General features: G+C 40.6%; 1 protein-coding gene across 1 annotated transcript in view; it reads right to left on the bottom strand.

Moving 5' to 3' along the window:
• Positions 1–26,516, bottom strand: part of LOC149450005 (cytosolic purine 5'-nucleotidase-like) — a 65,804-nt gene extending 39,288 nt beyond the window's left edge. The window contains exons 1-6 of the mRNA XM_089692407.1: positions 26,190–26,516; positions 18,586–18,659; positions 12,559–12,676; positions 4,876–4,971; positions 2,135–2,226; positions 1,362–1,419 (exon numbers count right to left, since the gene is read on the bottom strand). Coding sequence (XP_089548533.1) covers positions 1,362–1,419; positions 2,135–2,226; positions 4,876–4,971; positions 12,559–12,676; positions 18,586–18,659; positions 26,190–26,314 — 563 coding nt within the window. The 5' untranslated portion in view covers positions 26,315–26,516. The remainder of the gene's footprint in view (positions 1–1,361; positions 1,420–2,134; positions 2,227–4,875; positions 4,972–12,558; positions 12,677–18,585; positions 18,660–26,189) is intronic.
• Between the last annotated feature and the right edge of the window lie 253 nt (positions 26,517–26,769).

Raw genomic sequence — 26,769 nt, forward strand, 5'->3', positions numbered from 1 at the left:
CTTTTAGAAACCTACTGAAACATGACTCTGGAGCCTTTGTTGTGATCTTTGTGATCCATACATTTGTGTTCTTCCAACTTGACAATTACATGCGTCTACTCACTGGTGTACCTAAATCCACTATTAATCAACTTCAATATGTACAAAATTCTGCAGTCAGAGTCCTGACTAGGTCTGGTACAAGGGATCGTATTACCCCTATCCTGGAGTCCTTGCACTGGCTACCCGTCAGGTTTCGGATAGACTTTTTAGATCCCTTTGCTCACCTATAAGTCTCTTCATGTCTTGGCACCCCACTATCTCTCTGAATTTTTATAAACTTACTCCTCCCTCATAACCTCCACTCTTCAAATTCTGGTCTTCCATGTCTCCCATACTCACCTACACCCGATGGGAGACAAGCCTTCTCCTGTTATGCTCCAAAACTCTGGCATTCACTTCCAAAGAAAATCAGAGAGTCATCTTCTCTAAACTCATTCAAATCAAATCTAAAAATGTTTTTCTTTAGACAAGCTACCTTTAAAGGCGCATGTGCATATGGAGTATTTTCTGAACGCAAAACTTCCATGTTCAGGAAATACATTATACTCGCATGCAACTGAAAGTCATTTTTTAAATGAAATAGTTATTTCTTTCATTACATTCATTTGGATACCACTTCCTAGTTTGCTAGGCACTGGTCATGTAGCCCCCGTATTACAGATACCTCCTAGGAAGGCTATGTAACCAGTGCTTTTAGAAAGATCTCATTAGGATTAGCCCCCGTATTACAGATACCTCTTAGGAAGGCTATGTAACCAGTGCTTTTAGAAAGATCTCATTAGGATTAGTCCCCATATTACAGATACCTCCTAGGAAGGCTATGTAACCAGTGCTTTTAGAAAGATCTGATTAGGATACAGAGAGATCTTGTGAGATTTTGTGGAAAATACATTTTTTCCCCCCTGATTATGTATAGAGAGACAGGGTAGAGTGGGAAGTGCGCTGGTGTCATCATGTGGGAACAGAAACTATTCTGGGAAGTGAAAGGGAGACAGAATCCTCCAGGCCACCAGGAGAGGAGGACAGGGTATACAAAAGGAAAATGATTTTACCCTGCTGTGAAGGGTAAGAATGTGTTGTTAGAATGCAGTTTCAAAATGTTTTTAAAAGTGCCTTTACTTTTTTTTGATAATATGCATGAAGGTCCACTTTACGAATTTATAAACAGTTTGTCCATAGTCTGGGCACAGATGTACTTTAATGTTGGAAAACTTGCACAACCCCATGCATAGTGGTGCTTGTGAAGATAATCCATTAGAACACTGAGATCCCAATGTAATAAACAAAAAATAAACTTTTGTACAGGTGAGAACATGTACTTTACGTATCGGGAGCAGTCAGTGAAGTAGTCCACCAGACAAGCATACAAATAGGTCTCTGTGGAGACAAAAGCACACATCTCTCAATTTTGTAGCTCCTGTGAATAATATGTTGTATTACTACACCTGCCTGAATCTATTATAACTACTACTATTGTTAGCCTGATGTGCTTTTTGATCACTTCATTGTAGTTCAAGCCATGCACCTTAATTGTCCTACATGACAACCCAGTGAGGAACCAAAACAGATGGTTCCAGTGCTAGGATTACAAATGAGTACCCTCCTCAAACATAGGTCTCATCATAGGTATATAGTAAAGGGATCATTTTGGGCCTCAGAGCCAATGTGCTACTTTCAAGGCCTGTAATTCCTTATCTGTGGCTAACAATGACAAACACTGATGGACATACATCAAGTCAAACATCTTTTGTGATAAAAGGGCAGGGTAAAGTATAACAAAACAAGTAATTAGGTATTTTTCATGGCATGTGGAGATTTTCAGATATGTTGGAAAATCTTGACACATCCCAGTGATGATTGTTCCTTCTGAAGAAAAGGCAACAAACAATTCACAGCATGTGTACTGCTTATATCACTGAGCTAGGAATTAGATTGTGATTGGTCCTGATTTCATGCAGACAGTTTTCTGTCCATAGCCTGACCAGTACTCCCATAGTCTGCTTTCACTCTGAAGCTTGCCCTCTCATCTATGTTGTCAACCTCTATAACACATGTGAAAGCTTTGGGATAAGTAGATGAACACATTCCTTACCTGCAAGATTAAAGAGAGTATTTAGAACATGGAACCTCTTGGTGTCATCTCTTTGGATGAATTTGTTGGGGTATTTACTCCAAACCTCTGCTCTGAAAGACAAGGATGGAAAAGAGACGGTGGTAATCAGAACTAATTAACAATACACCATATTGTATCATACAAATGCGCTTGCCAATGTGCACACAGACCTCAGCAGCAGCATTCGTATCTCCAGGGTATCTCAATCAGTCATTTACTACTTTACTGCTTGTTTGGTTGGGCTGTCTGATGAAATTTGATGTTATCCATAAGCATCAGGAAAATCTTCCAGTCCTGCCAAAACCCCATGTAGCAGCATGTAGCAGACTCAAGGCTCCCTCCTTCTCTAAGAAGCAAGGGGACTATGATCTCTCTGTTGGTTGTCTTGACATACACATTTATTTAATACAGTTCTCCATTGGTAAAGGTCAACTTCACCCAGAGCAGATATTTCACCCTGTTTTTTTATCTCTCAAAGGTTCCACTGATGGGTTTGTGTTTGTGCACCCCTCCCACTATTTGTTTATTCTACATCCTGGAGAATTCATCAAGAAAGTGACATCATCATTTATACTGGCAATGGCTACAACAATTGAGCAGAACTGGAATTTCGAGTGAAAATATTTTACTGTACCTCTGGAGTCCCTGACAGTTGAAGCCAGCATATGATTCTGTTTGTCAGCAACCACTTAATAGTGCTGAAATACAGGTGTACTTTGGTTTACGAATGCCTCGGTTAACGTAATTTTTGGTTTACGAATGAAAATCCATTGAAAATAATGCCTCGGTTTATTAATTTTTTACAAATTTTTTATGCAATACGAAGTGTATGTTGGTGCCGATTTGTAAATGCAATTGCTGGCTTTTTTTTTCTTCGCTAGAGCTCACAGAATTAGTTGTCACTTTCCCCAAGGCTAAAGGATACTTTGTTTCTTTTATCTCGGGAAACAAACTAAAAGGAAACATTGTTTCTTTAAGAAAAAAATCTGGTAATTACATTTAAAATCCGGCACTGACCTATAGCGACAGGGAACTTTTTTTTTTACACTTTTTCTTACTTCTGGAATGGATTAATTGGTTTTCAATGCATTCCCATGGGAATTTGCATTTCGGTTTACGAATTTTTCGCAATACGAAACGTCCTGAAAAACACATTAAATTCGTAAACCGAGGTGCACCTGTATTAATTTTTTTTTGGTGTGGCCAGTCTTTTAAGGCAAACTTCAAAGACCACCAATGCTGATATCCAAGTACACTCGCCCTAGTGCTATAGTCATTAATGTCCTTCAGTGTTCAATAATGTTCAGAATAGAGTAATGAAAAAGGAGGCGAGAGCAGGAGGGATTAAAAAAACATTTTGGGGATTCAAAAACCCCTTTCTCAAGAACAAGAGGAGGTTCCTGAGAGTTTTTTTTTTTTTTAAATCCCCAAAATGTTTTTTCCCTCCTCCTCTCTCTTTTCACCAGAGTCTGGCTCAGCATTTCCTTTTCACTACTCTATTCTGGGTATTGAATTCCTGTATGCATTTCTGAACATCAGCTCTGAAATGTTTTAAGTGTAGCTCATTTTACCTATATGCATGCATGTTCATTGCTGTGATTCAACAATGGAGTGTATATCTTTGTTGTATTATGATTGATATTAGATGACATACTTGGTTATCTGTACCTGCTGGGTGATTGTATGTACTGTATATGCCTAATACAAACTTATTGCTAAAGCAGTGTGGCTATGTGGTGTGCTTACTCTATACATTAAAAACTCTTTATAAATCCCTGCCCCAGGTTTTGGCACACTTTTGGGAACTGGGTAGAGTAGGGAGAGAGACCCTGCCTGACAGGCATAGTGACTAGTGGCAGGGAAAGGCTCCTGATAAGGGGGAACATGTAAGGGATCTGCTAACCTCAAGGAAGCCTCACCTTTTGGGACCAGACCGGCCAGGCTATTTTTCACCCTCCAAAACAGACAATATCGGTGAAACTCTCCCCGCTGCATCTCTGCCTGTGAACTGAACTGTGAGTGTTTTCCCCAAGTGGCTTTCTCCTGCTGGGGTGTTTGTAATTGGCATTCTCCTCAATACAAGTTTCAAGTTTTATTGCAACTAAACCCTGTATTTACTGCTGTCACAACGCGCAGCACCTCCCCACAAGTTGATAATTTGACATATAAAGCTGCCTGCAGCAGACCACTGTTTTACTAAAATAATCATGTGTCAGTATTTTATTATACCAAAAAGTCCAATTATGTTTCAACTTAATGACTTTTTTCACATGACAATATAAACAGAATAAAGTGAAAAGAGAAGGAATGCAGAGCGTGAATTCCTTCATATTGCAACAATTAAGAAGAAAACAATGATTGTCTACTTGTTTAAAAGATTCCCTATTATAGCTATTTTATATGAGCCATTTATATTTAATGTTTATTGGCTGTATGAAAGGTGTCAGTAGGGTGAGAGGGTTGTACACACCATGACAGGTCAGCGGAGGAGACTGTCAGAGGACAAAGAGGAGACTGAAAGGAATCCTGGCCACTGGACAATGGATTTATAAATAGCAATATTAAACCCACAGGGATCTGCAGGGCAGTATTTAGCATCATGACAGCACCCCAGTGACATCCTACTCTCTCCAGGCCTAGATTTCCAGGCTCAGCTTGCACTGGCCCCCGTCACTCCACTCAGTAAGAGGTGTGATTTGTATAAAAGGCTATCCACTTACCCTTTCAAAAAACGGAAGCCATGGACACAGACAAGTACGTTCCCATTAGAGTCCACTTTCAATAGGTTTCCATACAGGCTGTCAAATACCAGGCCCCTGCCAGAGAAAAGAATACTATTACACTCTATGATGGTATAAAGCAGATGAACAGATATCAATTAAAATGCTACTATTATGAAACAAGCTTCCTTTTAAGATGGATCATTGCCTCAAAACTACATGTGCAGAAATGTACATTTGTCTTCTTTTGTAGCCAATCCCGCATCCCTGTATACCATAGCAGAGTAAGTCTTAATAAGAAATAAGGTTTGTCCTGCACAGGGGCGGACTGACCATTTGGAAACTCGGGTACTGCCCGAGGGCCCGGGGTCAGTAGGGGGCCCCATGAGATGCCTCTGGTACCTTTTTCATAGGCTATTTTGAGTTTGGGCAAGGACACAGGGGCCCCATGATCCCCTATTGCCCGGGGGCCCCATGAGTTGTCAGTCCGCCCCTCCTGCACTGATGCTGCATGAGTTGTATTGCAAGTTAGCAGGTTGTAGTGGATGAGGTTGTCAGTTATACATTTGGCATTATTTAAGTTTTTAGTGGATGCTGGAGAACTAAACCACCTGACAATTTCTCCAAAAACAAGGTAGGGAACTATCTCAAAGAGATATCATTGTTGGATGAGTGCAATAGCTATATACACTGCTCAAAAAAAATAAAGGAACACTTTTTAATTAGAGTATAGCATCAAGTCAATTAGACTCCTGGAATATTGATCTGGTCAGTTAAGTAGCAGAGGGGGTTGTTAATCAGTTTCAGCAGCTTTGGTGTTAATGAAATTAACAACAGGTGCACTAGATGGGCAACAATGAGATGACCCCCAAAACAGGAATGGTTTTACAGGTGGAGGGCACTGACTTTTTTATCCATACTCATCTTTTCTGACTGTTTTTCACTGTTTTGCATTTGGCTTGGGTCAATGTCACTGGTAGCATGAGGCGATACCTGGACCCTCTACAGAGGTTGCACAGGCAGTCCAACTCCTCCAGGATGGCATATCAATATGTGCCATTGCCAGAAGATTTGCTGTGTCTCCCAGCAAAGTCTCAAGAGCATGGAGGAGATTCCAGGAGACAGGCTGTCAGGGAACAAGAAGATTGCCGCAGCACATGAATCTGCGCATGTGCAGGATCCTGACAATGTATACAGGCAGGCGGGCACTAGGACCTAGGAGCGCCTGTCACCAATGACGGCACCGGCAGGCACTAGGACCCAGGTGCGCCTGTCGGCGCTGGGCGGGCTATTTAAAGAGCACCTCGGTGCTCATTCAGTGCTGACTGGTCTTCAGCTCCCCCTGTGTCTTGCTTGTTTCCTGTGCGATTTCCTTTGGTTCTGACCCGGCTTGTTCCTGACCCGACTCTGAGTACTCTCCTGCCCCCCCGGTTCCTGACTTCGGCTCTGTTCCTGACTCTGGCATTTCCTCCTGATCCTGTACCGCACCGCCCGACTGTTATGACCCTGGCTATCCTACGACTCCGTTCCAGTCCTGTGTCCTGGCTACATACCTGGCTCTGGCTCTGGGATATCATGTTTCGGTTTATATGACGCTGCCAGGTTGCACCTCAGACTGTCCAGGAGCTCAGTGATGCCCTGGTCCATGGTCCTGGCCATACAAACTACTGAGTACCATTTCGAGTTGCTGCAATGAAATTTCAGCAAAATGGACTGGCCTGATGCATATTTTTTTTACTTTGATTGTCGGGTTGTCTTTGAATTCAGTCCTCTGTAGATTTTTATTTCCATCAAATGATGGGCCATCCTTACAATCCCAACAGTCCCAGTCCATATCAATATGGATATCCAGCATGATAGTTTTCCCCATTGAGATCTGATGTGTTTTTAAAGTGTTTCTTTCATTTTTTTAAGCAGTGTAGTTTAGGGACCCTGCTCTATGCTGTTGTGCTCCTAATTAAATTTAGTTTGTTGTTGCTAGAGTGTAGATTGCATAAGCATTTGTTTGCCTTTTTCTATGTTCTTCCCTGGGCTGATTGCTTCAGCCTATTACTATGAAGGAGGTTCCAATAATTAGACAAGTGCTGAGTTATGAATATCTACCTGACCCAAACATTCCTGAGGTCTTTTCTTAGAGGTATGGGAGATGATAAATATTTAGCCTACTTTTCCAGAGTGTTCTCTGCCTCCTGGAGCTTGCCTGGAGAGATGTGTATTTAGAGTGTTTCTCCAGTAGGACCTTTCCTTAATGTGGGGAATGTGCTGTAGGCTCAAGAACCTAAGCTAACTGATGGAGTGGATATATGGCGGTAGTGCATGCAAAGAGTCTTCTTGTGTCACAGAGAAGATGGGTAGAAGCTACTACTGGCCATTGTAAGAAGGATTAATTGCCTATCAGACAAGGTATATTGGACTGTTATCAGAGGATCAAGAGACAGATTTCTTAGGCAGGCCATAGACGATGAAAAATTCTTTCCTGCAACCATGGGTTGCAGAAGGTGTCCTCGCCAGGAGAATACAGTGATTATTGCTAGAGGCTATAATAGCCGCCAGCAATAATTGCATGTAAAATCCGGCAGGCTGGTTGTACCCAAGTTGATCGCTTGATCAACTTGGGTATATTCAGCCTGCCCATACATAGTTTGATGCATGGCCGATTCAGCAGGAATTAGAACCGTCTATGGCCAGCTTTAGAGAGAGATCCACTGCAACTAACAAAGACTGTGACTGCACTTACAGGATCAAAGATCTGTCTGGCTGCTCCTTCAGTGCCAGCAAATACCAATAAGCTGCTCATAAAGGCCCTACTATAACTACGGCTTCTTCAAAATACCTGTCCGGGCTATCTTTGGCTATCTTGCACCCCTAAACCTTCTCTCCTAGAATTGACTTCAGCAATAAAAGGTAATAAAACTAAAGTTACTGGTGCCTGACCTATTTTTCTCCATACTATACACCAAGAACCAGACCATGAGATTAAAATGTTAGCCTGCCACACTACTTAGGGGTCATTCCGCACCACCCTGACAAGAAAAGTGCTACAGTAGTAACAGAAAGAAATTTGATAAGTAATCTATATTTAAAATGAAACAGGGTTCTAACAGTTAAAGCGGTGCTTCAGCCAAAATGAAAAAAAGAAGAGTCAACAAAACTGTAGCTGCTGACAGACACTCACCTGTCCCTTGATTCAACAGTGTCCTCACTGCAGTTGGGTTCACCGGCCGTCCTGTGTCCCCGTTGCCGGCATCTTCAGTGTGGGCACCCGGTTGTGACAGCTTTCGGTCTCACAGCTGGGTGCCCACTTTGTGAATGGTCCCACAGTCTTCTGGGACCTGTCATGAGTCTCAGAAGACTACAGGGAGGGAGAGGGGAAGGACAACTTCTGCTTCCCGATTGCCTAGGCAATCTCAATGGAAGTGGGAGCTGGTACCTGTCAAAATCGGGTTACCTCCCCCCCTTGCTCCTCAAAGGTGCCAGTCCTTAATGGGGAGCAGGGGACAAGGCCTTAAAGTAGAACTTCTTTTACATGGAGCTCCGTTTTAAATACAATCTTCTGTTCTAAAAACTATCACTGCTTGCTTGCAAATTTGAAAATAACAAGGCTGTCTTTTATTTTCCCACACAACTTTGGAATACTCAGACCGCATTATCATCACACCCTGTTGTGATTTAAGTCCTCATGCACACTTGACGTTTTTACAGAGACTGTTTTTGTATTTTGAAGTTTTTTTCTACAGCCAGTAATCCCCCCAAGCATGTTATCATATGTGTCCATGCACACATAGAGTGTACTCAACATTGGTTGGGACGTATTTTGGCTGGAAAAAACCCCAGGACTTGTGGGTTTCTAGAGGAGTTTTTTAGCTGTAAAAACGCTCAAAAATGTGGCAAAATGCGGTAAAACGCTGTAAACTGCCGCAAACCAGCGTTTTGGACTTTTTTGACTCAAAAATTTTTATAGATATATATATCTATAAAAAAAAAACCCCCAGGACTTGTGGGTTTCTAGAGGAGTTTTTTAGCTGTAAAAACGCTCAAAAACGTGGCAAAATGCGGTAAAACGCTGTAAACTGCCGCAAACCAGCATTTTGGACTTCTTTGACTCAAAAATTTTTATAGATATATATATATATACTGCACGTTGAAATGCATTTTTTATATATTACAGAATTTTTAAAAAATACAAAAAGTCCAAATAATTATTCCTCCATATTCAGCTTTTAAAAATATATATATTTTTTAATATATTCCTCAGATTTGCTTTAGCATATAAAGTCATTTTAACATATACTTTTACATATATTTGTAAATGCATTCCAAAAATGTTGATTTGTATTTTTAAAGACATACAGTATATTTGAAATGTATTTTTAAAAATATTTTTCATATATTTTGTAATAAAAATGCATTTCAACATACAGTGTGTGTGTATGTATGTATATATATATATATATATATATATATATATATATATGGGTAGGCAGGGGAGCCGGAGCTGCAGGATCGCATAACCGGACCAGACCAGATTTAAACAAGGTAAGTATATAGATCTTTATATATAGGGTATGCAGGGTAGGTAGAAGGATGGGGAAGGGAACAAAACTTTTAAGAATATTTACTGTTAGGCTTTACTACCACTTTAATAACAGTGTGCAAAACATGGGATACAAGGAAAAGTATGCTGCATCATCTCTGTGTTGATGTACATAGTAAAAAATAAAAGAGAATAACATTGCGTAATCTATGCTCACGGTACATCATGGGTGCATGGACAGATAATGTTATCAGTCATAAACATAACACAACAATACACATGAGAAAAAAGCACTGTGACATCACAAGGAGAACCAGGATTCCCCTCTTGCAGACAATAATTCAGGCCAAGGTTTTTAGTGATAATCTAAGTGTACAGTGCTTATAAACATGTTTGAAAATGTTTCCCTCCGGAACACTCTAGTCCAGGGGTAGGCAACCTGCGGCTCTCTAGCTGTTGTGGAACTACATTTCCCATGAGGCATTGCAAAGATTACAAAACTGACAGTTACAGCTATGACTTGCACAGGCATGATGGAACTTGTAGTCCTGTGGCTCTCAGGTTGTCAACTGCTCTAGTCCAATGGTTGTCAACTGGAAATGTATGGAGGGCTTCCGAGCCGCACAGTAGCAGTGCATTTTCACATCTCAACAGCCAAAAACTTTGGTCCTGCTGGATTTTCTGCAAAATATTGCAATACACCCTGAAGAAGCTAGAGTACAATAACTGCCCAACTCTGGTGTCAGTGGCCGCAATAATAACCCTGAGCATTGTTGTCAGTGGATACAATAATAACCCCAATATTGGTGTCAGTGGCCAATAACCCTCAACACTGGTGTCACTGGATACAGTAATAAACCCCAAAATTGGTGTCACTGGACGCAATAACCCCCAGTATTGCTGCCAGTGGATGCAATAATATATATATAAACCTTTTAGTGTCAGTGAAAAATTATATACAAAAAGTCCAAATAATTATTCCTCCATATTCAGTTTTATCATTCCCATGTATATCCAAAAGAACGTATACCTCCAAAAGAAAAGAAAACTAAAATAGTGTATTACCCTCGATTAAATATATGCTTCACAAAAATAATATTATCAAAACGTGCAAATTTAAAAGGATTCAAATCATGAACAACACGTGAATTGTGAAATCACTCTGTGTACACTCTATATACATACTGTATGTGAATACTCTGTGTACATTCCTATATATACATTTGTGAACACTCTGTGAACACTTCTAGGTAACTGGATTGCATACAATTACCCTAAATCAAGTAATAGCAAGCCTTTAGAGTACACCCTGGACTCTCACTCCAGTATCGATATTACTTCCCCCTGGACTCTCACTGCAGTGTATGTAAGACTCCCAGAATTGGATTCCAATACTTCAATCAGGTATTAGTTCTCCTCATTCATCTACCATCCTTGCGTGTCATTCATATATAGAGAGAAAGAAGCCCACATAGTGTAATATATTTAAATAGATATAGTACATTTATTAAAAGTGCTTACACTTAGGTTTCCATCAATCAGTAGCAAGTTCCCGTGTCCCAGCCATGAGCAGCTTCCTGGAACGCTGAAGTGCAGAATACGCACAACAAAGATGGCCGCTCCGCCACTTCCGGTTCCCAGGATGCAATAATAACCCTCAGGACGAGTGTCAGTGAATGCAATAATAACCCCCAGCATTGGTGTGAGTGGAAGCAATAATAACCACCAGGATTGTTATCCATGAACGCAATAATAGTCTCTAACGTTGGTGTCAGTGGATGCAATATCAACCTAGCCTTGGTGTCAATGGATGCAATAATAACCCCCAGCATTGGTATCAGTGGATGCAATAATAACCCCCAGTATTGGTGTCAGAAGATGCAATAATAACCCCCAGCATTGGTATCAGTGGTTGCAATAGTAACCCCCAGCACTAGTGTCATTGAATGCAATAATAGCCCTTAGAATTGATTTCAGTGGATGAAATAATAGCTTCCAGTGCTGGTGTGTCTCTGAACACAATATTAGCCCCAAGCATTGGTATCAGTGGACACAATAATAGCCCCCAGCACTGGTGGCAGTATTATTCACTTTGGTGGACAGTGGCAGTCAAATTTATACCTCCCTCCCACATTGGTAGTCAGTGGCATGAAAGTTAACACCTCCTCCCTGCATTGGTGATAATGGCAGTTAAATGTAACCCCTGCCCACATTGATAGTCAGTGGCACTGAGAGTTATCCCCCTCATTTCCACAGGCAGTTGAGAAATTTAGCACCAAAATTACCAATGAAACCAATGAAATTAGATTACTTGAAAAATCTAATTTCATTTTGTGAGTTCTACCAGTCTGCTGGCCAACTCTTTCTACAACTTCCAGGATTCCCTGCATGCTTTGCAGGTTCTCTTTTGCTGTTTACGTTCTATGTCTACAGATCCCATGGTACCTTGCTGCCTGCAAGCAGTGATTCCTGTACTGACTCCTCCTCCTGAAACTCCTCCTCTCAGCACCGCTGTAGTTCAGAAGGCAGGTTCTGTGAAATGTGTGACACAGCAGTGCTACTCATAGGACATAGTGAATATGTGTCTCAGAATTCCAGGAAGTAAATGTGTGAGATGTTGACAAAATAAGTTTACAAACTTCAAGATTATTCAGATTAATAGGAATTGGCTAAAAATGAAATAAAATACAAAGTGGAAAGGAATATATGAATTTCAATTTTTGACCATAGATATGTTTTAAGATGTTCCCTTTCCTTCCTATATCCAGTGGCAGGATTCAGTCCTACAGCTTTGTGCTGGACATGTAAAGCAGTGTCTTCTATTTCACCACAGAATATAAATATAAAAAAAAAATATAATAAAACTTACTCCTTTGGGTTGGAAATCTGAATTTAAATTAATGCAGAAGACAGAACATAATAATTATCATATAATATAAGCTTTGGATAGAAGAACGCAGAGACAATGCATCAATTCATGTATCTTTCAGAAAAATATCTTACAATGTACTGTATCTCTGCTATTAATAAAAAAAAAACAGTAAGATATAATTTGTGAGTGACTATATACCATTGCGGTGGAGGAATTGATCACAATACTTATTGATCCCAGCCTAAATGTCTTCAGAGATCCATAAAAAAACACTGACCTGGTGGGGAAGGTTGGATCATACTTATATGTGAGGAGTTCATGGGGATATCCAATGCAGACTAGTCTCTCCACCAGGAGCTCAAAGCAGAGTTCTTCATAGTCAGGGGAGCGATACACTGCAAGACAAGACCAATGATTGTAGGTTCATATGGGAATACATGCAGAATTGCCTTACTATCTACATGATTTTCATTGATGCTTAGGCTGTCAGCATCTAACTTTTGTGAAGAGCCAGTCCACCCACATGTTGGTAGATGTTGAAAAGTTAAATATACTTTTTAGTGTCTCACTCTGGACCCCAAGTGGTGGGATCTGTGTTCTGGAATGCCATAACCATTATGAAGAATTCCAACTCTGCCGGATGGATTTTTTTATTTGGAGAATGAAACAAAAGTTATGGAAGTTCCTAGGAATTTGTATTTTGTAGCAGGGACCTTGAGACTCCCAGATGGTCACCTAAAAGTGAAATGTCATTTTTCTATGGTCTGTTCCTTTACTTGACAACAGCACAAACCTTTAAAATATAGGCGGATGCTTGTACTTCAGGAAATTCAAACCCAGGCATACCTGGTATGCAGATTTTGAATTTGCTATAAAGACTTGTACACATGATCAGAAAATTGTACAAAAAATACAGCTTTTCGAAGTGATCGTATGATAATCTGATCTTTAGCACACAGCTTTCAAGAGCCAATCAGGACAGGTCGTTCGAAATTATCTGATGGGGCAAGCACAAAAATGTTTCTCATATGATACCAGATTGTATGATTTTTGTTTAATCAGTTTTCATCCGAAAATATACTATGTAGCACCCTCTTAGGTAGCTAGGGGGAGCTAAGTTAATTATTTTAGATAGGAGGCTGAGTAGCAGCTGGGGAGCTAGTCAGAGGGGTTACATTTAGGTCAGGGTTGAGAGGCTCTGCAATCCAGCTCTCTGGTAGCTCCCCCTGATCTAGAGATCTGTAGAAGTCTATAGACCTCAGTGGGCAGGGGTGAGGAGTGGCTTATCTGTATGCTAAAGGGACCCTGGCCAATCCCCAAGCAGGTGGCTTGGGAAGGGGTTGGGACAGCCCTTAGGGATAGGTGAGCCTGCTCAGAGAGGAGAGTTTGGGTGGAAGATATGAGAGCAGGAGGTGATCATGGAGCCTGGGAGGGGGCCCAGTGGGAAGGGATCTGTCTCCAGGTGGGAACTGGACAGGAGGAAAGCTGAACTTCACCGAGCCCTGAGAAAGGACCATCTGTGAAGATAAGGAAGGATCCAGCCCAGCAGAAGACCTGAAGGCAGCTACCAACCTACAGCTTGCAATAGAGAAACAGTGAGTACTTCTACACCCCCTGGACCGGAGAGAAGGGAGAGGGCATTTGGGTGGGAAACCTGACTAGCCCTTAGCTGCACTGTGCTCTTAAGGTGGCAGATAATGGATCAATTTGTCCAGGGAAAGCGCTCAGATTGCTGGATAGAGAAGGAATATCTGGGGTTTGCGGTGGTACATTAGGAGAGGCTGGAGAGCTCTAAAGAAGAGAAAAAAACTCTTCTGTGGACTTGTACATAGTTTTTACGAAGTTGTCCTCAGTTAACAGTTCCTTGAGCATCCCATTTTTCCTTAATCCCCATCCAAAATCCCTAAAAAAACAAGCTGCAAGACTGTTCACTGTCTCCAGAATGCAAGTCTGTGGAAAAATGCATGCTGGCTGGCTGTGAAGAACTATAAGGGGACCCAAAACATCAGCAACTCCTAAGGGGGTAGTGCCACATATACAAATGCAATACATTACATCACTTCCAAATTTCTATTCTGTTGTATGAGTCTTTCCATAACTTTAGTAAACCTCTTCATTTTTGATATGGAGACTACCATGCAAACAAAAAAAAAAAGGGCGTTCATTCGTCTGAAAATCTCATTGTATGTACCAGGCTTAGATCATGTCAGGTTTGTTGGACATTAATACAAATGTTTTAATATGTGTGGTGTATATTGATATGAAATAAATACTGATTTTATATAGATGTTGTGCCTTAAAAGTCCACAATTTTTTGAGTGGTGGCAGCAGTCACCAATCATGCCCACAGGGAGAGGTGCGTTTCTCCATTTTGCTCCAAACGTCTACATTTTGGTATTGCTCTTAAACTCATATGCCATCACCTGAGGGGGGGGAGGTGTAGTAATCATGCATAGAAGAGCCAGGCACGGCTCTCACTGTATTAAGAAGTCTTCATGTATCCCCTCATTCCCCCTCCCTCAGGAATGCGTTCAGTGTAGCTGTCTATGCCATCCTTTTCCCAAATAAGGCAATAGGATTATCTGTTGTAAGAAGATACCAATTGATTTTTGTAGAAAAGAAGCTGTTATGCTTTGTGTGTAGTCAGAGAAGTGCGGACCATCTGCGTTTTAACATCTAGCAGACCGAGAGAAAGGGGAATCGCGCTGTACCAACAAAACTAAGTGCAAGACCAGAAATCCCTTTTTAGCTCCTCAGACTTGAAACTGCTTAACCCCAGGCATCTTTGTGGGCAAGTACTTATTTACCTAAACTTCTTTCTGTTATCTGTTTGCTGTGCTGTTGTGCTCTGTATATTTATATATATATATATATATATATATATATATATACATATTGGTTACATCTTTTTCTGTAAATATTTCTACTGCACCCTTTTGACCTTTTAGTAATAAATCTTACTTTCTGAAAGCATTGAACTGTTTCTATAGTTCTTTAATGTGACTTACGAATCCCTGCCGCTGAAGAGCGCTACTATGAGTGTTTAACCCTCTGTATAACCGGTCTGTAGAGAAAGCGGTATACTGTCGATTAACTAATCATCCTAGTGTATTGCTGAGTTTCCTCTTTCTCTGTATAAAAAGGAGGTGGTGGCAGTGTGAAGGGTTAATTGCGTAATTAACATGACCCAGTAACAATCGTATGCAGGCTGCCAATACGTCGATTGTGGTCCAATTAGCTGGAAAATTGGTGTGCAGGGTGCAGCTGGGTGTGCCATTATTATGCACGTGACATTGCGGTTTTAGATTGGCTAGTCCTTCGGTCACAAGTTTGGTGAGAAGGGCTGGGGTTCTGATGCCGCGCCTGTCACAGCAGCCTCTGCTAAAGCCACTCTCCATTGACTAAACATAAATGTGCCACAAAGCTGCACAATGGAGGTGCATGAGAAGAGTTGGATTGTGCATGTATGATCAAACTTCCCTCTATCATTAATAGGCACCTTTAGTGGGCTAGCGTTCACTTGTCTCTCCCATAAAAGTATATGGAAATGCAACCGAACAGGTCACATGCAGGTCAACTGCGCCTGCAATGAATTCTGAATAATCTTAAATTGACCATACATGGATGAAAATTCATCCGGTTCAGCAGGGACCGGTGGAATTTTGACCCATGTATGAGCACTGTGGCTGTACAGAAGTCGGTCTACGATCGACTTCTGTTACAACTGCCCTGTCAGGTTTTCCCCGCTTGATCAGCACGTCAGATTATAGCCAGCAGTGCTAATCAGTGTATTCTGATGGAAGTCTCCCCACTATCTGAATGGGGGAGTCAAGTCCGTTTTTTCATTTAAAACTCTGGTTGAATGAAAAAAAAGAGACTCGTGTATGGGCTGCTTCAGATAAGTCTCAAATGGATGTCAAAGAATGCTGCATTTTTTCATCAAGGCCCCTCAATACAGGGGCAGCACAGTGGCTAAATGGTTAGCACTTCCACCTGGCAGTACTAGGGTCGTTGGTTTGAATCCCAACCATGGCACCACTAAGGTTGTTGGTTTGAATCCCAGCCATGGCACCACTTGGGTTGTTGGTTTGAATCCCAACCATGGCACCACCTGCCCGGAGTTTGCATGTTCTCTCTGTGACTGCATAGGTTTCCTCTAGCACTCCAGTTTCCTCCCACACCCCAAAGACATGCTGGTTGGTTAATTGGATCCTGGCTAAATTGGCCCTAGTATGTGTATGTATGAATGTGAGTTAGGGACCTTAGATTGTACGCCCCTTGAGGGTTAGGGACTGATGTGACTGTACTATATATGTAAAACACTGCATTAATTAAAGGCGCTATATAAGTACCTATAATGGTAATCTCAATACTTTCTCTGCTTCACTAGAAAATCAAAGCTTTGTTATAAATATATTACCACTTTAAGATCACCATGAACAATCTGACTGTACAGTATTTGTACAATCTCTTTAGATTTTCCAAAACTATCCAATCAATCAGTATCCAATCTTGGGCACCTTTGCACTGCATAGTAAATTGGAGAGCTAAAAGAAATTGTGTGGTCAAATTATAATGTGGGTGGTAAGTCTTTGGCCTCATGCACACTGGACATTTTTAACATTGCTCTTAGGGGTGTCTGGCGATCTTTTTTTTTTATATATTCCTCTAGACACCCCTGCATGTTAGCCAATGTTTCCATGCACATATAGGAGTTTAGAGGCAGAAAAAATGCCAGTGTGTCCAGGAGCCTTATGTACACTAGATTCTTTGGCCATCTATCCTAGACACCTTTCCTCCTGTCAGCAGCTTTTTTACAGAAAAAACTCTGAATGTGTGTAATCACGTGTTAACACTAGATGAGTTTAGCACTTGAGCGCTAACTCGCTTCAGTTGGCCATAATACATTATTATTCTGGCCAAACGGCCAACCGCTTGACATACTTAACCACTTTCTGTCCAGCCCATGTATATAAACAGCTGGACAGGAGAAGTGCAGGGGTGGGTGGCTGTTTATAAAAGTCCTCCCCGCTTCCCGGCTTGTGCACGCTCCCTGGAAGCTCACAGCACCGCGATCACCGATCGTTGTACGGGACCTCTGTGTGAGGTCCCGATCATGTGATCACTGACTGGCCAATCAGTGATCACATGAATAGTAGTAAGCAAAATGTCACTTTTGACATCATTGCTTACTACATGTGAAATATGAGATAACATGGTACAAGGCTATTCACAACAACCTTGTACCAAGTGACGAGCTGTGAACAATCACAGCTCACACAGTATTTCTCAATGAGTGCAAGAATGCAGCCAGAGAGAAGAAGAAATTATTGCTTTTACAGCCTTTATGGGTGTAAAAGCAATCAGTGTAAAAAAAAAAAAAAAAAAAAAAAAAAGATTCTGCATCACCCCCTACAAGTAGTACAGTGTCACTATGGTGACACTGTGCTGCTAGGGTGACAGTATGTTAAAAAAACACATACATAATAATATAAAAAAATAAAAATGTAAAAAAAATGTTTTTTAAATTATAATTTCGGTTGTAAACTAATTTTGGTTATTTTTTTTACTAAACAGATAACTGAATAAATTTTGGGCAAGATTTATGAAGAAAGATTATTTATTTGCAAAATTTTATAAGAAAAATAGTTTTTTTCAAAATTTTTGGACATTTTCATTTATATAGCAAAAAAAAAATCCCAGTGGTGAATAAATACCACCAAAATAAAGTTTTATCTGTCTCAAAAAAATGCTAAATAATTCATATGGGTACAGTGTTGCATGACTGTGCAATTGTCATTCAAAGTGTGATAGCACTGAAAGCTGAAAATTGGCCTGGACAGGAAGGGGGTAAAAGTGTCCGGACTTGAATTGGTTAAATGCGTTACATGCTTTTACAAGCATCAAGCGTTTTTTTTTTCTGCCAAAACCCCCGCTGCCAAAAGAAAAGGCAACTAGGAGAGATCGCCAAAGAATCCAGTGTGCATGAGGCCTTAAGAAAAACTTGGAGGAACCAGCGCAGACCGGTTTCCTTGTGAGCTAATACTAAAACTGGAGAGTGCAAAATATAGTGTAAAAAAAACAAAAAAACAAAAAAAAACAACAATCAGCTTCCAGGTTTTTCTGTCAAAGCTTCACTGAACAAGCTGAAGTTAGAAGCTGATTGGCTACCATGCCGGACTGCACCAGATTTAGCACTCTCCGGTTTTAGGAAATTAACCCCACATGTCAGTTTAGCCGGTATATCTTTCATGGGTTTCCAAAAACACTTGTTTTATGTGCTATGAGAAAAATCTTGACTTACTTGCCAATGTATAATCCATATCGAAACCAAAACATTTTATCTTCTCCAAGCTAAGGCTCCGATTGACAAAAATCCTGCATGCAAAAAAAAAAAAAAAGTAATTAATACAAACGTGTACAAATAAATCAAACATCTTGATGGAAGTTGGAGATGTGTAATCACATTTTATGAGCTACTTTGTACTCACTAACCTACCTTTTTTTCATTATTAATATTATAATGGATTTATAGGGTATATTTAAAAACAAATTATAGAAAGTGCAGCGCTAAAATAAGTGAATGATATTATAGTGAAAATAAAGTGCAAAGTCAATCTGACATATAGCGGAAAAAAAAAAAATAAGCGGAACAGTCAAGTGCAGCATATAAAAATCAAATATAAAAAATGTTCAATAAATCATTCAATAAATGTGAAAGAGTAACGTGCAGCATAAAAGTGAGAATATATAAAGTCCATAAAATATCAGTGGAGTAAGAGCTATAAATTGTCCGTAAGGATATAAGTACGGCAATCACGGTGAAATATTGTGAAGCAGGGGCGGACTGACAACTCATGGGGCCCCTGGGCAATTGGGGATCATGAGGCCCCTGTGTCCTTGCCCAAACTCAAAAAAGCCTATGAAAAAGGTACCAGGGGCATCTCATGGGGCCCCCTACTGACCCCGGGCCCTCGGGCAGTTTCCAAATGGTCAGTCTGCCCCTGTATGTGAAGTGACCCAATAAGGAATCCACCACCTCTGTCAGATGTACACTCACCAGACATCTACTGGTAAACTGCATGTAAGCACATCTCATCTGGGTACAGGTAACAGTGATGAAGCCTCTGCAAGGGATGCCAAGGGCAAAAAATGCAGTTGGACCCTCTCCTATGAGGAACAGCTCACCACAGGAGCCAAACGTAGTAAATAATGAATAAAAGACAATCCACGTGGAAACAAGTAAGAATGAAGGTAAAATGGAGTGCCAAGATGGCCACCGTTCCGACCTTCGGCAATGGCACTGAGACGTCAGCAAATGTGGCTCTCCGGGTGGACAATTTATAGCTCTTACTCCACTGATATTTTATGGACTTTATATATTCTCACTTTTATGCTGCACTTTACTGTTTCACATTTATTGAATGCTTTATTGAACATTTTTTTAATTTGATTTTTATATGCTGCACTTGACTTCCGCTAAAAAAATTAGTTTCACTATATGTCAGATTGACTTTGCACTTTATTTTCACTATAATATCATTTACTTATTTTAGCGCTGCACTTCCTATATATTTATCTTTAAGGAGTTGTTACCTATACCTTGGTGCTAGCTGCTTTATAGTTCCAGCACTCGCCTACACTTGATATTTATTAAAAAAAATTGTAGAGCTATTTGTCCTGTGCAACTGCATTTCCATTCATTATTTATTAACATTGGATTTAATCAGATACAGTTTGATTGTTAAAGTGTAACTCCACAAAACTTTGTTTTCTTTTTAAATAGTGGTGAAGAGTTAGGCCCCTTTCACACGAGCGGACCGTTCAGGTCCGCCTGTCCATTTTTCAAGCAGACCTGATCGGACGTTCCATTTCTCTCTTATGGAGCGATGGGAGTAAACGGACATGTGTCCGTTTACACCCACCTGCATCCGATACATCCCTGTCCCCTAAAAACAGATGGATGGGGATCTGTTCCCCATCCGTCTGGCAGATCGGATCGGATGACAGTCAGATAGAAACAGAATGGTGGTCTGTTTCCATCTGACAGCCCATAGAGGACAGCCTGCTGTGTCCGTGTCTGCTCGACATGGACCTGTCATCCGCTTGCTCAACAGGGATTCACATGATTTCAAAGTCAGATGTCAGTCCGACTTCAGGTGCGACTTTGAAGTCATCTGTGCGACTTCATGCACAGATGTCTATGCAAGTCGCACGTGAACTTGCATAAAGTAGTGCATGAAGTACTTTCAAAGTCAGAATTGCACCGGTATGACCACTTTCATTGCGGACAATAGAGTGCGACTTTTCATGCTCTTTGAAACTATCAAATCGCATGACAAGTTGCATCAATGTGACCGGGGACTTAGACTCTTTCAGTCTTTCAGATTTATTTACTGTCCCTGTCCCCATTGTGGAAATTCCCCATTCTATTTGTACTGGTCACACTTACCTTCACTTTTGGAATTTTTTTTCTAACTTCCTATTGTGTCTCTGGCCCTAGAATTGAAGGGAAATTTCCTCACTGGTACATAGACAGCAACAAAAAATAAATAAATTCACTGACAGTGGTTTTAGACCTTCCCTACAAAATCTAAAAGAGATAAAATGTTTTGTCTTAGAAACACTCGATGCACTTTAGGGTATAGTTATAAAAATATTTGTGGAGCTATTTGTCCTGTGAAATTGCATTTCCACTCATTATGTGTGAATAGGGTGAAAACAAATGTTAGGCTATTTTCTTTCCAGGAAAGATGTATTTCATTCAAAGAAATAGGAAAATGCCACATTATGACCACTAAATGGAGCTGATGATCATATTAAAAAAATACTTTTTACAATGATTATAAGCTCCATCTAGTGGCTATAATGAGGTATTTTCCTGATGCACACTATTATGAATGAAAATCATTCGACGTGGAGAGCAAATGGCCTAATAACATTCGATTTTGCCCTCGTACCCACACAACAAATGCACATGCAATTTTAGAGGATGAATAGCTCTGCAAAGTATTTATAAACATACCCTTTAAGTTTCAGCAATCAAGTATTTATCCAAGTACCAAAGAGTGCAAATTTCTGGGTTACGTGAAAAAAAAACCAATTAAATTGTTACTAGCATTTCAGACTGATATCAGAAGAATTACATTTGACAGTTGTTTGGCCTTAGGAACATTGCAGACATTTTGATACAGTGTGATGCTGTGATGTGTGTCCCAAATATGTAGCAGGATAATCACCTAGTGTTTAGTCACTAAGGAATTCTCATTGATATGGGGTCTATATATACCTGCGGAGAGTTGTAGGGTATGAACAGTTGCTGCTACTGTTCTCTTGTGTGCCAGCCTTGTGGTTGATTAGGTAAGTACTAGTCTGAAGCCACCTATAATAATTTACATTCACTTCTGCCTAACAAGCTACAATGATGCTTAGATGGCTTATTAATGCTTTGCTAGAAAACCATGTGTTGAGTCTGATGGCCCATGTGATTTGTGATATCTGTGAGTTGTGGTTTCTGGGTGGACATTCCTAGAGAGGAAATTGGCAGTAATGATAATGACGCTCTACAGAATTGCTGTCTAATCACAAACAAGCCATGGTGATTGTGCGGTTGTAGCGATAATGATTCAATCATCTAGGGTGGAAATGCTCAGTTATTTTCTGTTGGGGGACACAAGCTTAGGTATGCCATTATTATGTGTCATGTTTCACATGACTGTTATATGCCTTTAAGTGTTCTCTATATTGTGTCTCTGCTCCTCCATTTCCTCTGGTTTTGTTAATGCTGTATAGATAGCCCACCCTTTGTCCCGGTAATGCATTTCCGCAAGCCTCATGTCTCATGAAGCAGAGCATATTATGATCTTTTGACCTATCAGATGTTCATTGTTGTAAGATTTTATTTATTTATTTCAGGTATTTATATAGCACCATCAATTTACGCAGCACTTTACATATATATTGTACATTCACATCAGTCCCTAACCCTCAAGTTTCTCTCAGTTTATGGAATAAACTTCACAAGATCTACAAGATATCATCTCGATTGAGTCACTGACTGTGGTATCCAACTGAGATTGGAGTTATCTCATCACAGCTGATTGGAGAGACAGAACATTATGGGTTTCCAATGAATACAATGACGCTAAGTGGAAATTCATGTTGCAAAAAAAATACCTAATCATGTGCAAAGTAAAAAAAAAATTGCTCACACATAACTGGTTGAAGTCAACACAGCTTCATCCATTCATTAAAGTAGAGTTCCACTCACCCTGTCAAAAAATAAAAGTCAGCAGCTACAAAAACTGTAGCTGCTGACTTTTAAAAAAACAGCCACTTACCTGTCCCTCGGTCCCGCGGTGTGTCCCCCGCAGCCCGTTTCACCGGCCATCCTGTATTCCAGGAGGCCGGTAGCTTATATTCCAGGAGGCCGGTATCTTCAGTGTGGGCACCCAGCTGTGATAGCTTGTGGCTTCACAGGCGGGTACCCACTGCGCATGCGTGAGTAGCGCTGCGCTTCATGAATGGTTTTGTAGTCTTCTGGGACCTGTCACATGTCCCAAAAGACTACAGGGAGGGAGGGAGGACAGGCGATCGGAGCGGAAGTGGGAGCGGGTATCTGTCAAATTCGGGTACCCACCCCCAAAAGGTGTCAATATTTAATGGAGAGCTGGGGAGTAGTCCTTGAAGCGGAACTTCCCCTTTTGGGTGGAACTCCGCTTTAAACTAGAGGAAAATAAACTTTACTATGTGAACAGCCTATACTCCATTAGTAAAGCAACCTGAGTGTCACAGAACCCCCAAGTAAAGTGAATATTCACTTTCAATAGAATGTGCTAGGAAGATGTAAAAAAAAAAAAAAGATGTTTGCTGACACATGATTGGTTGAGCTCAAAACAGCTTCATCCATTCACTAAGCAAAGGGAAATCCACTTTTCTAAGTGAACAGCCTATAGTCCTTTGGTAAATCAACAACTGGAAAAAGAGCAAACAGGTGGCGCAAACACCTAGTGCATTATGCAAGGTTTATTAAAAAGTCAAAAAGACGAAAAAATACTCAAAGACATAGCATGTTTGTAAAGCTTAGTATGAAAATCGAGATTGCCACAACAGTGGGCAGGATGTCCCGACTGTCAGTGTGGTCCGCTTGCTGATACGTTTTGGGGACAAGTCCATTTCCTCAGAGCTCTGTCTGTATGTTTTTGTCTTTTTGGCTTTCTAATAAACCTTGAATAATGCACTAGGTGTTTGCTCCACCTGTTTGCTCTTTTTCCAGTTGTTGATTTCCCTGTCTGAGGGCGGCATTCCCGAAACGCTATCCATAGGCCACCTTTATCCCTGGTTCCCCTGGCTTCATTTTGACAGTTGATTCCTGGAGCGCTGGAGAGTGTACACTGTCATCCGGTTTGGTTGTCACTTTGGTAAATCAACCTGAGTGTTAAAGAATCCCAAGTTACCCTAGGTTCACACCTAAGCGTTTTCTGCTGCGTTTTGCAGAAACGCAGTACGGTCCATTTCATATGATTTCCTAAAGGACAGGTTCACATCTCCGCGTGTTCACCCGGTGCGTTTTTTGGAAAGGGTCAGGGACTTTTTTGAACAAAAAACATTGCGTTTTTGGTTCTATAGACTTCAATGGGAACGCAGAAAAGCATTATTGCGTTTTTGATGCATTTTTGGTGTGTTTTTGATACTTTTTGCATTTAAAATCTGCAACAAGAAAAATTTAAAAAATGAAATAAACCAACACATCAAAAACGCAAGTGCAAAAACTCAAAACGCAATGCAGAAATGCCTCAAACGCAACCTGCATAGTCGTGAGCCTAGACTAAGACACTGTCAGGGTCCCAATATTTCCAACCGTCAGGTGCCCATGTAGTATTTCTATTGGGACCACACAAATATGCAATTTTGCCATTCTGCAAATGGTTTCCAAAATCGCTTTTTGACTATGTGAGTGGCCACGAATTCTGATATCTCATGTAGCATAGAAATCCATTAAGTAGCTGTGATGAAAAAACTTAGATGATGAATCCAATACTTGCATATAATACAAATAGAGGTTTAATAGTGAAAAAAAGTTAAATAGGGGCAAGAGAGAGCAAAAGTGCAGTGCAGAGCAAGTAGAGTTCACCTTTCACCCATCTAATTAAAATGAAATCTGGTTGCTACAGGTTACTGCACTGGGTCATTCAAAATGTGCTTGATGCGTTGCTGGTGGCGTTACGCTGTTTTTACAGTGCTAACTACTTGTTGAATATTTCTATCATGGGTGATTATTATGCAATAGAATTAAAGTTAGAATACCTAAAGAACCATGTACCTTAGATTGTACTCCCCTTGAGGGTTAGGGACTGATGTGAATGTACAATATATATGTAAAGCGCTGTGTAAATTGACGGCGCTATATAGGTACCTAAAATAAATAAATAAAAATAATTTACCTGAAATCACAATTTGGGTATACAAAAAAAGATATTCACTAAACTCTGCTATAACTCGAACCGAGACTGTTTGGGGATTTACTGTCTCTATGGCCACAAGAATGTTGAGGGACTACAAAGCTGATGAATGGAGCAAGCTGATGCTTGTAGTCCATAAAAAGGTAAAGGGCTGTGGATTGCCTGGTTTATATATTGCCACTCTATTCTTTTTCAAATTTTTAACAGTCATTGTTTCATCTTAATATATAATGACAAAAGTACATTATGGTGGTTTACTTGCATATTCTTGGCTGAGGGTTATACTACTAAAAGATAGTATGTTAGAAGAATATATCATATCTAATGTGAGAGAGTTTCCATATGACACTACATATATTTGACATCTTTGTAATTACCTATGCACTACTGATTTAATGAAACCAATGGTCACACCTTGGTGTTGCAATGAGTACAAAATGTCCCCTGATGAATAGACCTATAAAGCATAGCCATACATGAGCAGAGCCCCAGAAGTCTGGGTTGTGAAATGTCTACTCTGTTTTCCTTCGCACATATCACTAGAAAATTTCTCCCAGACTTAGGCTGGCCATACATGGGTCGATTTTCAAAGATTTTTCGTTCAAAAATCGGACCTAAGAATAATTGGTAAATTTTCGCTCTGTTAGTGGGGCAATGGCACCAGCCAATTTTCGTGGTTCCTCCCCATTTTGTTTATTGGGCATTCTGGAAAATTTGTGAAAAAACGACCAATTTTCAAAATCATTGGTGGCACCATCGGATTACAGAACGAACAATGTTTTTGATTTTCGATCAAAAATAGTTCGGAATTTGACCCATGTATGGCCTGCTTTAACCATTGTGTGGATGAGTTGCACTGCAACTCTGAATAAAAAGTAATCGTCTCTAAGAAACCACAAACATTTTTCCAACATCTTGGGACATTTCTACATATCCAGCACTTCTGAAACTCAAAAAGTACTTATTGCCAACTGGAAATTAACCCCTACTGCCTGATTATCACAAGGTGATGCAAGGATCTGTCACATGCTGTACATGACCTTAGATATTGCCAGGGCTTGCGTACACGGGTGTTGCTTCCCTGCGTTGGAACGTATTTGGAAATGCACATCAAATGCAAGTCAGCAGAGTCCCGAGAGTGGATGACAGTCCTAAGGCTGCGTCTGACCTGCATTGTGATGCCTCTCTTAGGACACAGCATGTCCTGTTGAGATTTTGTGTTAAAGTCAAGCCAGGTTAAACAGATTTTTACTGCTTTGCCTTACATGCAAGTGCATCTCAATAGCTAAGTCAAACACAGATATTTCCTATGACGTGTTTATTCATTACTGTGTTTGAATGGAAAAGCCATTGTTTGATGACAGTTCCCGTGTATGCAAGCTCCATACTGGCAGATGTTAAGCTGTGCTGGAAATGAAAGGGATGAGCTGGTTACTCTGGCACTCACCTGTGGTGGTAGTCCCTTTTCAGTGTCCGTAAGTCCATATTGCTGGGGTCTATAGAGCAAAGATGCTGGTCAAGCAGCTGGTGGCTGTCACTGCCTACATTGTGCTCCTTGCTGATGCTGCCCATGGCTGCTGTGTATCTTCTGCCAGCTGTGTACTGAGTTGTGCTCAAGGCTGCTCTGAATCTGCTCTGAGTGCCATGTCCCTAAAGCTAAACACTCACAGGTCCAAGGGTCTATCTTCTTCTGCAGATTATGTTATCAGAAGGGGTCAGCCGCTGCTCATCCCTCCCTCCTACTCGTGTTCCAGCACCCCCTCCTCTCCCCATCCCTCCTGTTCCTAATTCTCTGCCTGACTATCATTCATCCTCTCTAACTCATACAAATAGGAGCTTGTAACGTGTAATGAGACTGTATGACTATCTACGTATACTACAAATTTCCGCAACATACGCATTTTAAAGGCAATGACCCACCCTCTCTGTTTTACGACTCACACTGATATCTATCCACTGAGTTTCCATTCTTATTACTAGAAGTGTCCTTATTGAGAACTAGTGGTGACCCACAACAACCAATCACA

Source organism: Staurois parvus, unplaced genomic scaffold (assembly GCF_062004578.1).
Source record: "Staurois parvus isolate SC_StPar_1 unplaced genomic scaffold, SC_StPar_1.0 ptg000586l, whole genome shotgun sequence".
Lineage (NCBI taxonomy): Eukaryota > Metazoa > Chordata > Amphibia > Anura > Ranidae > Staurois > Staurois parvus.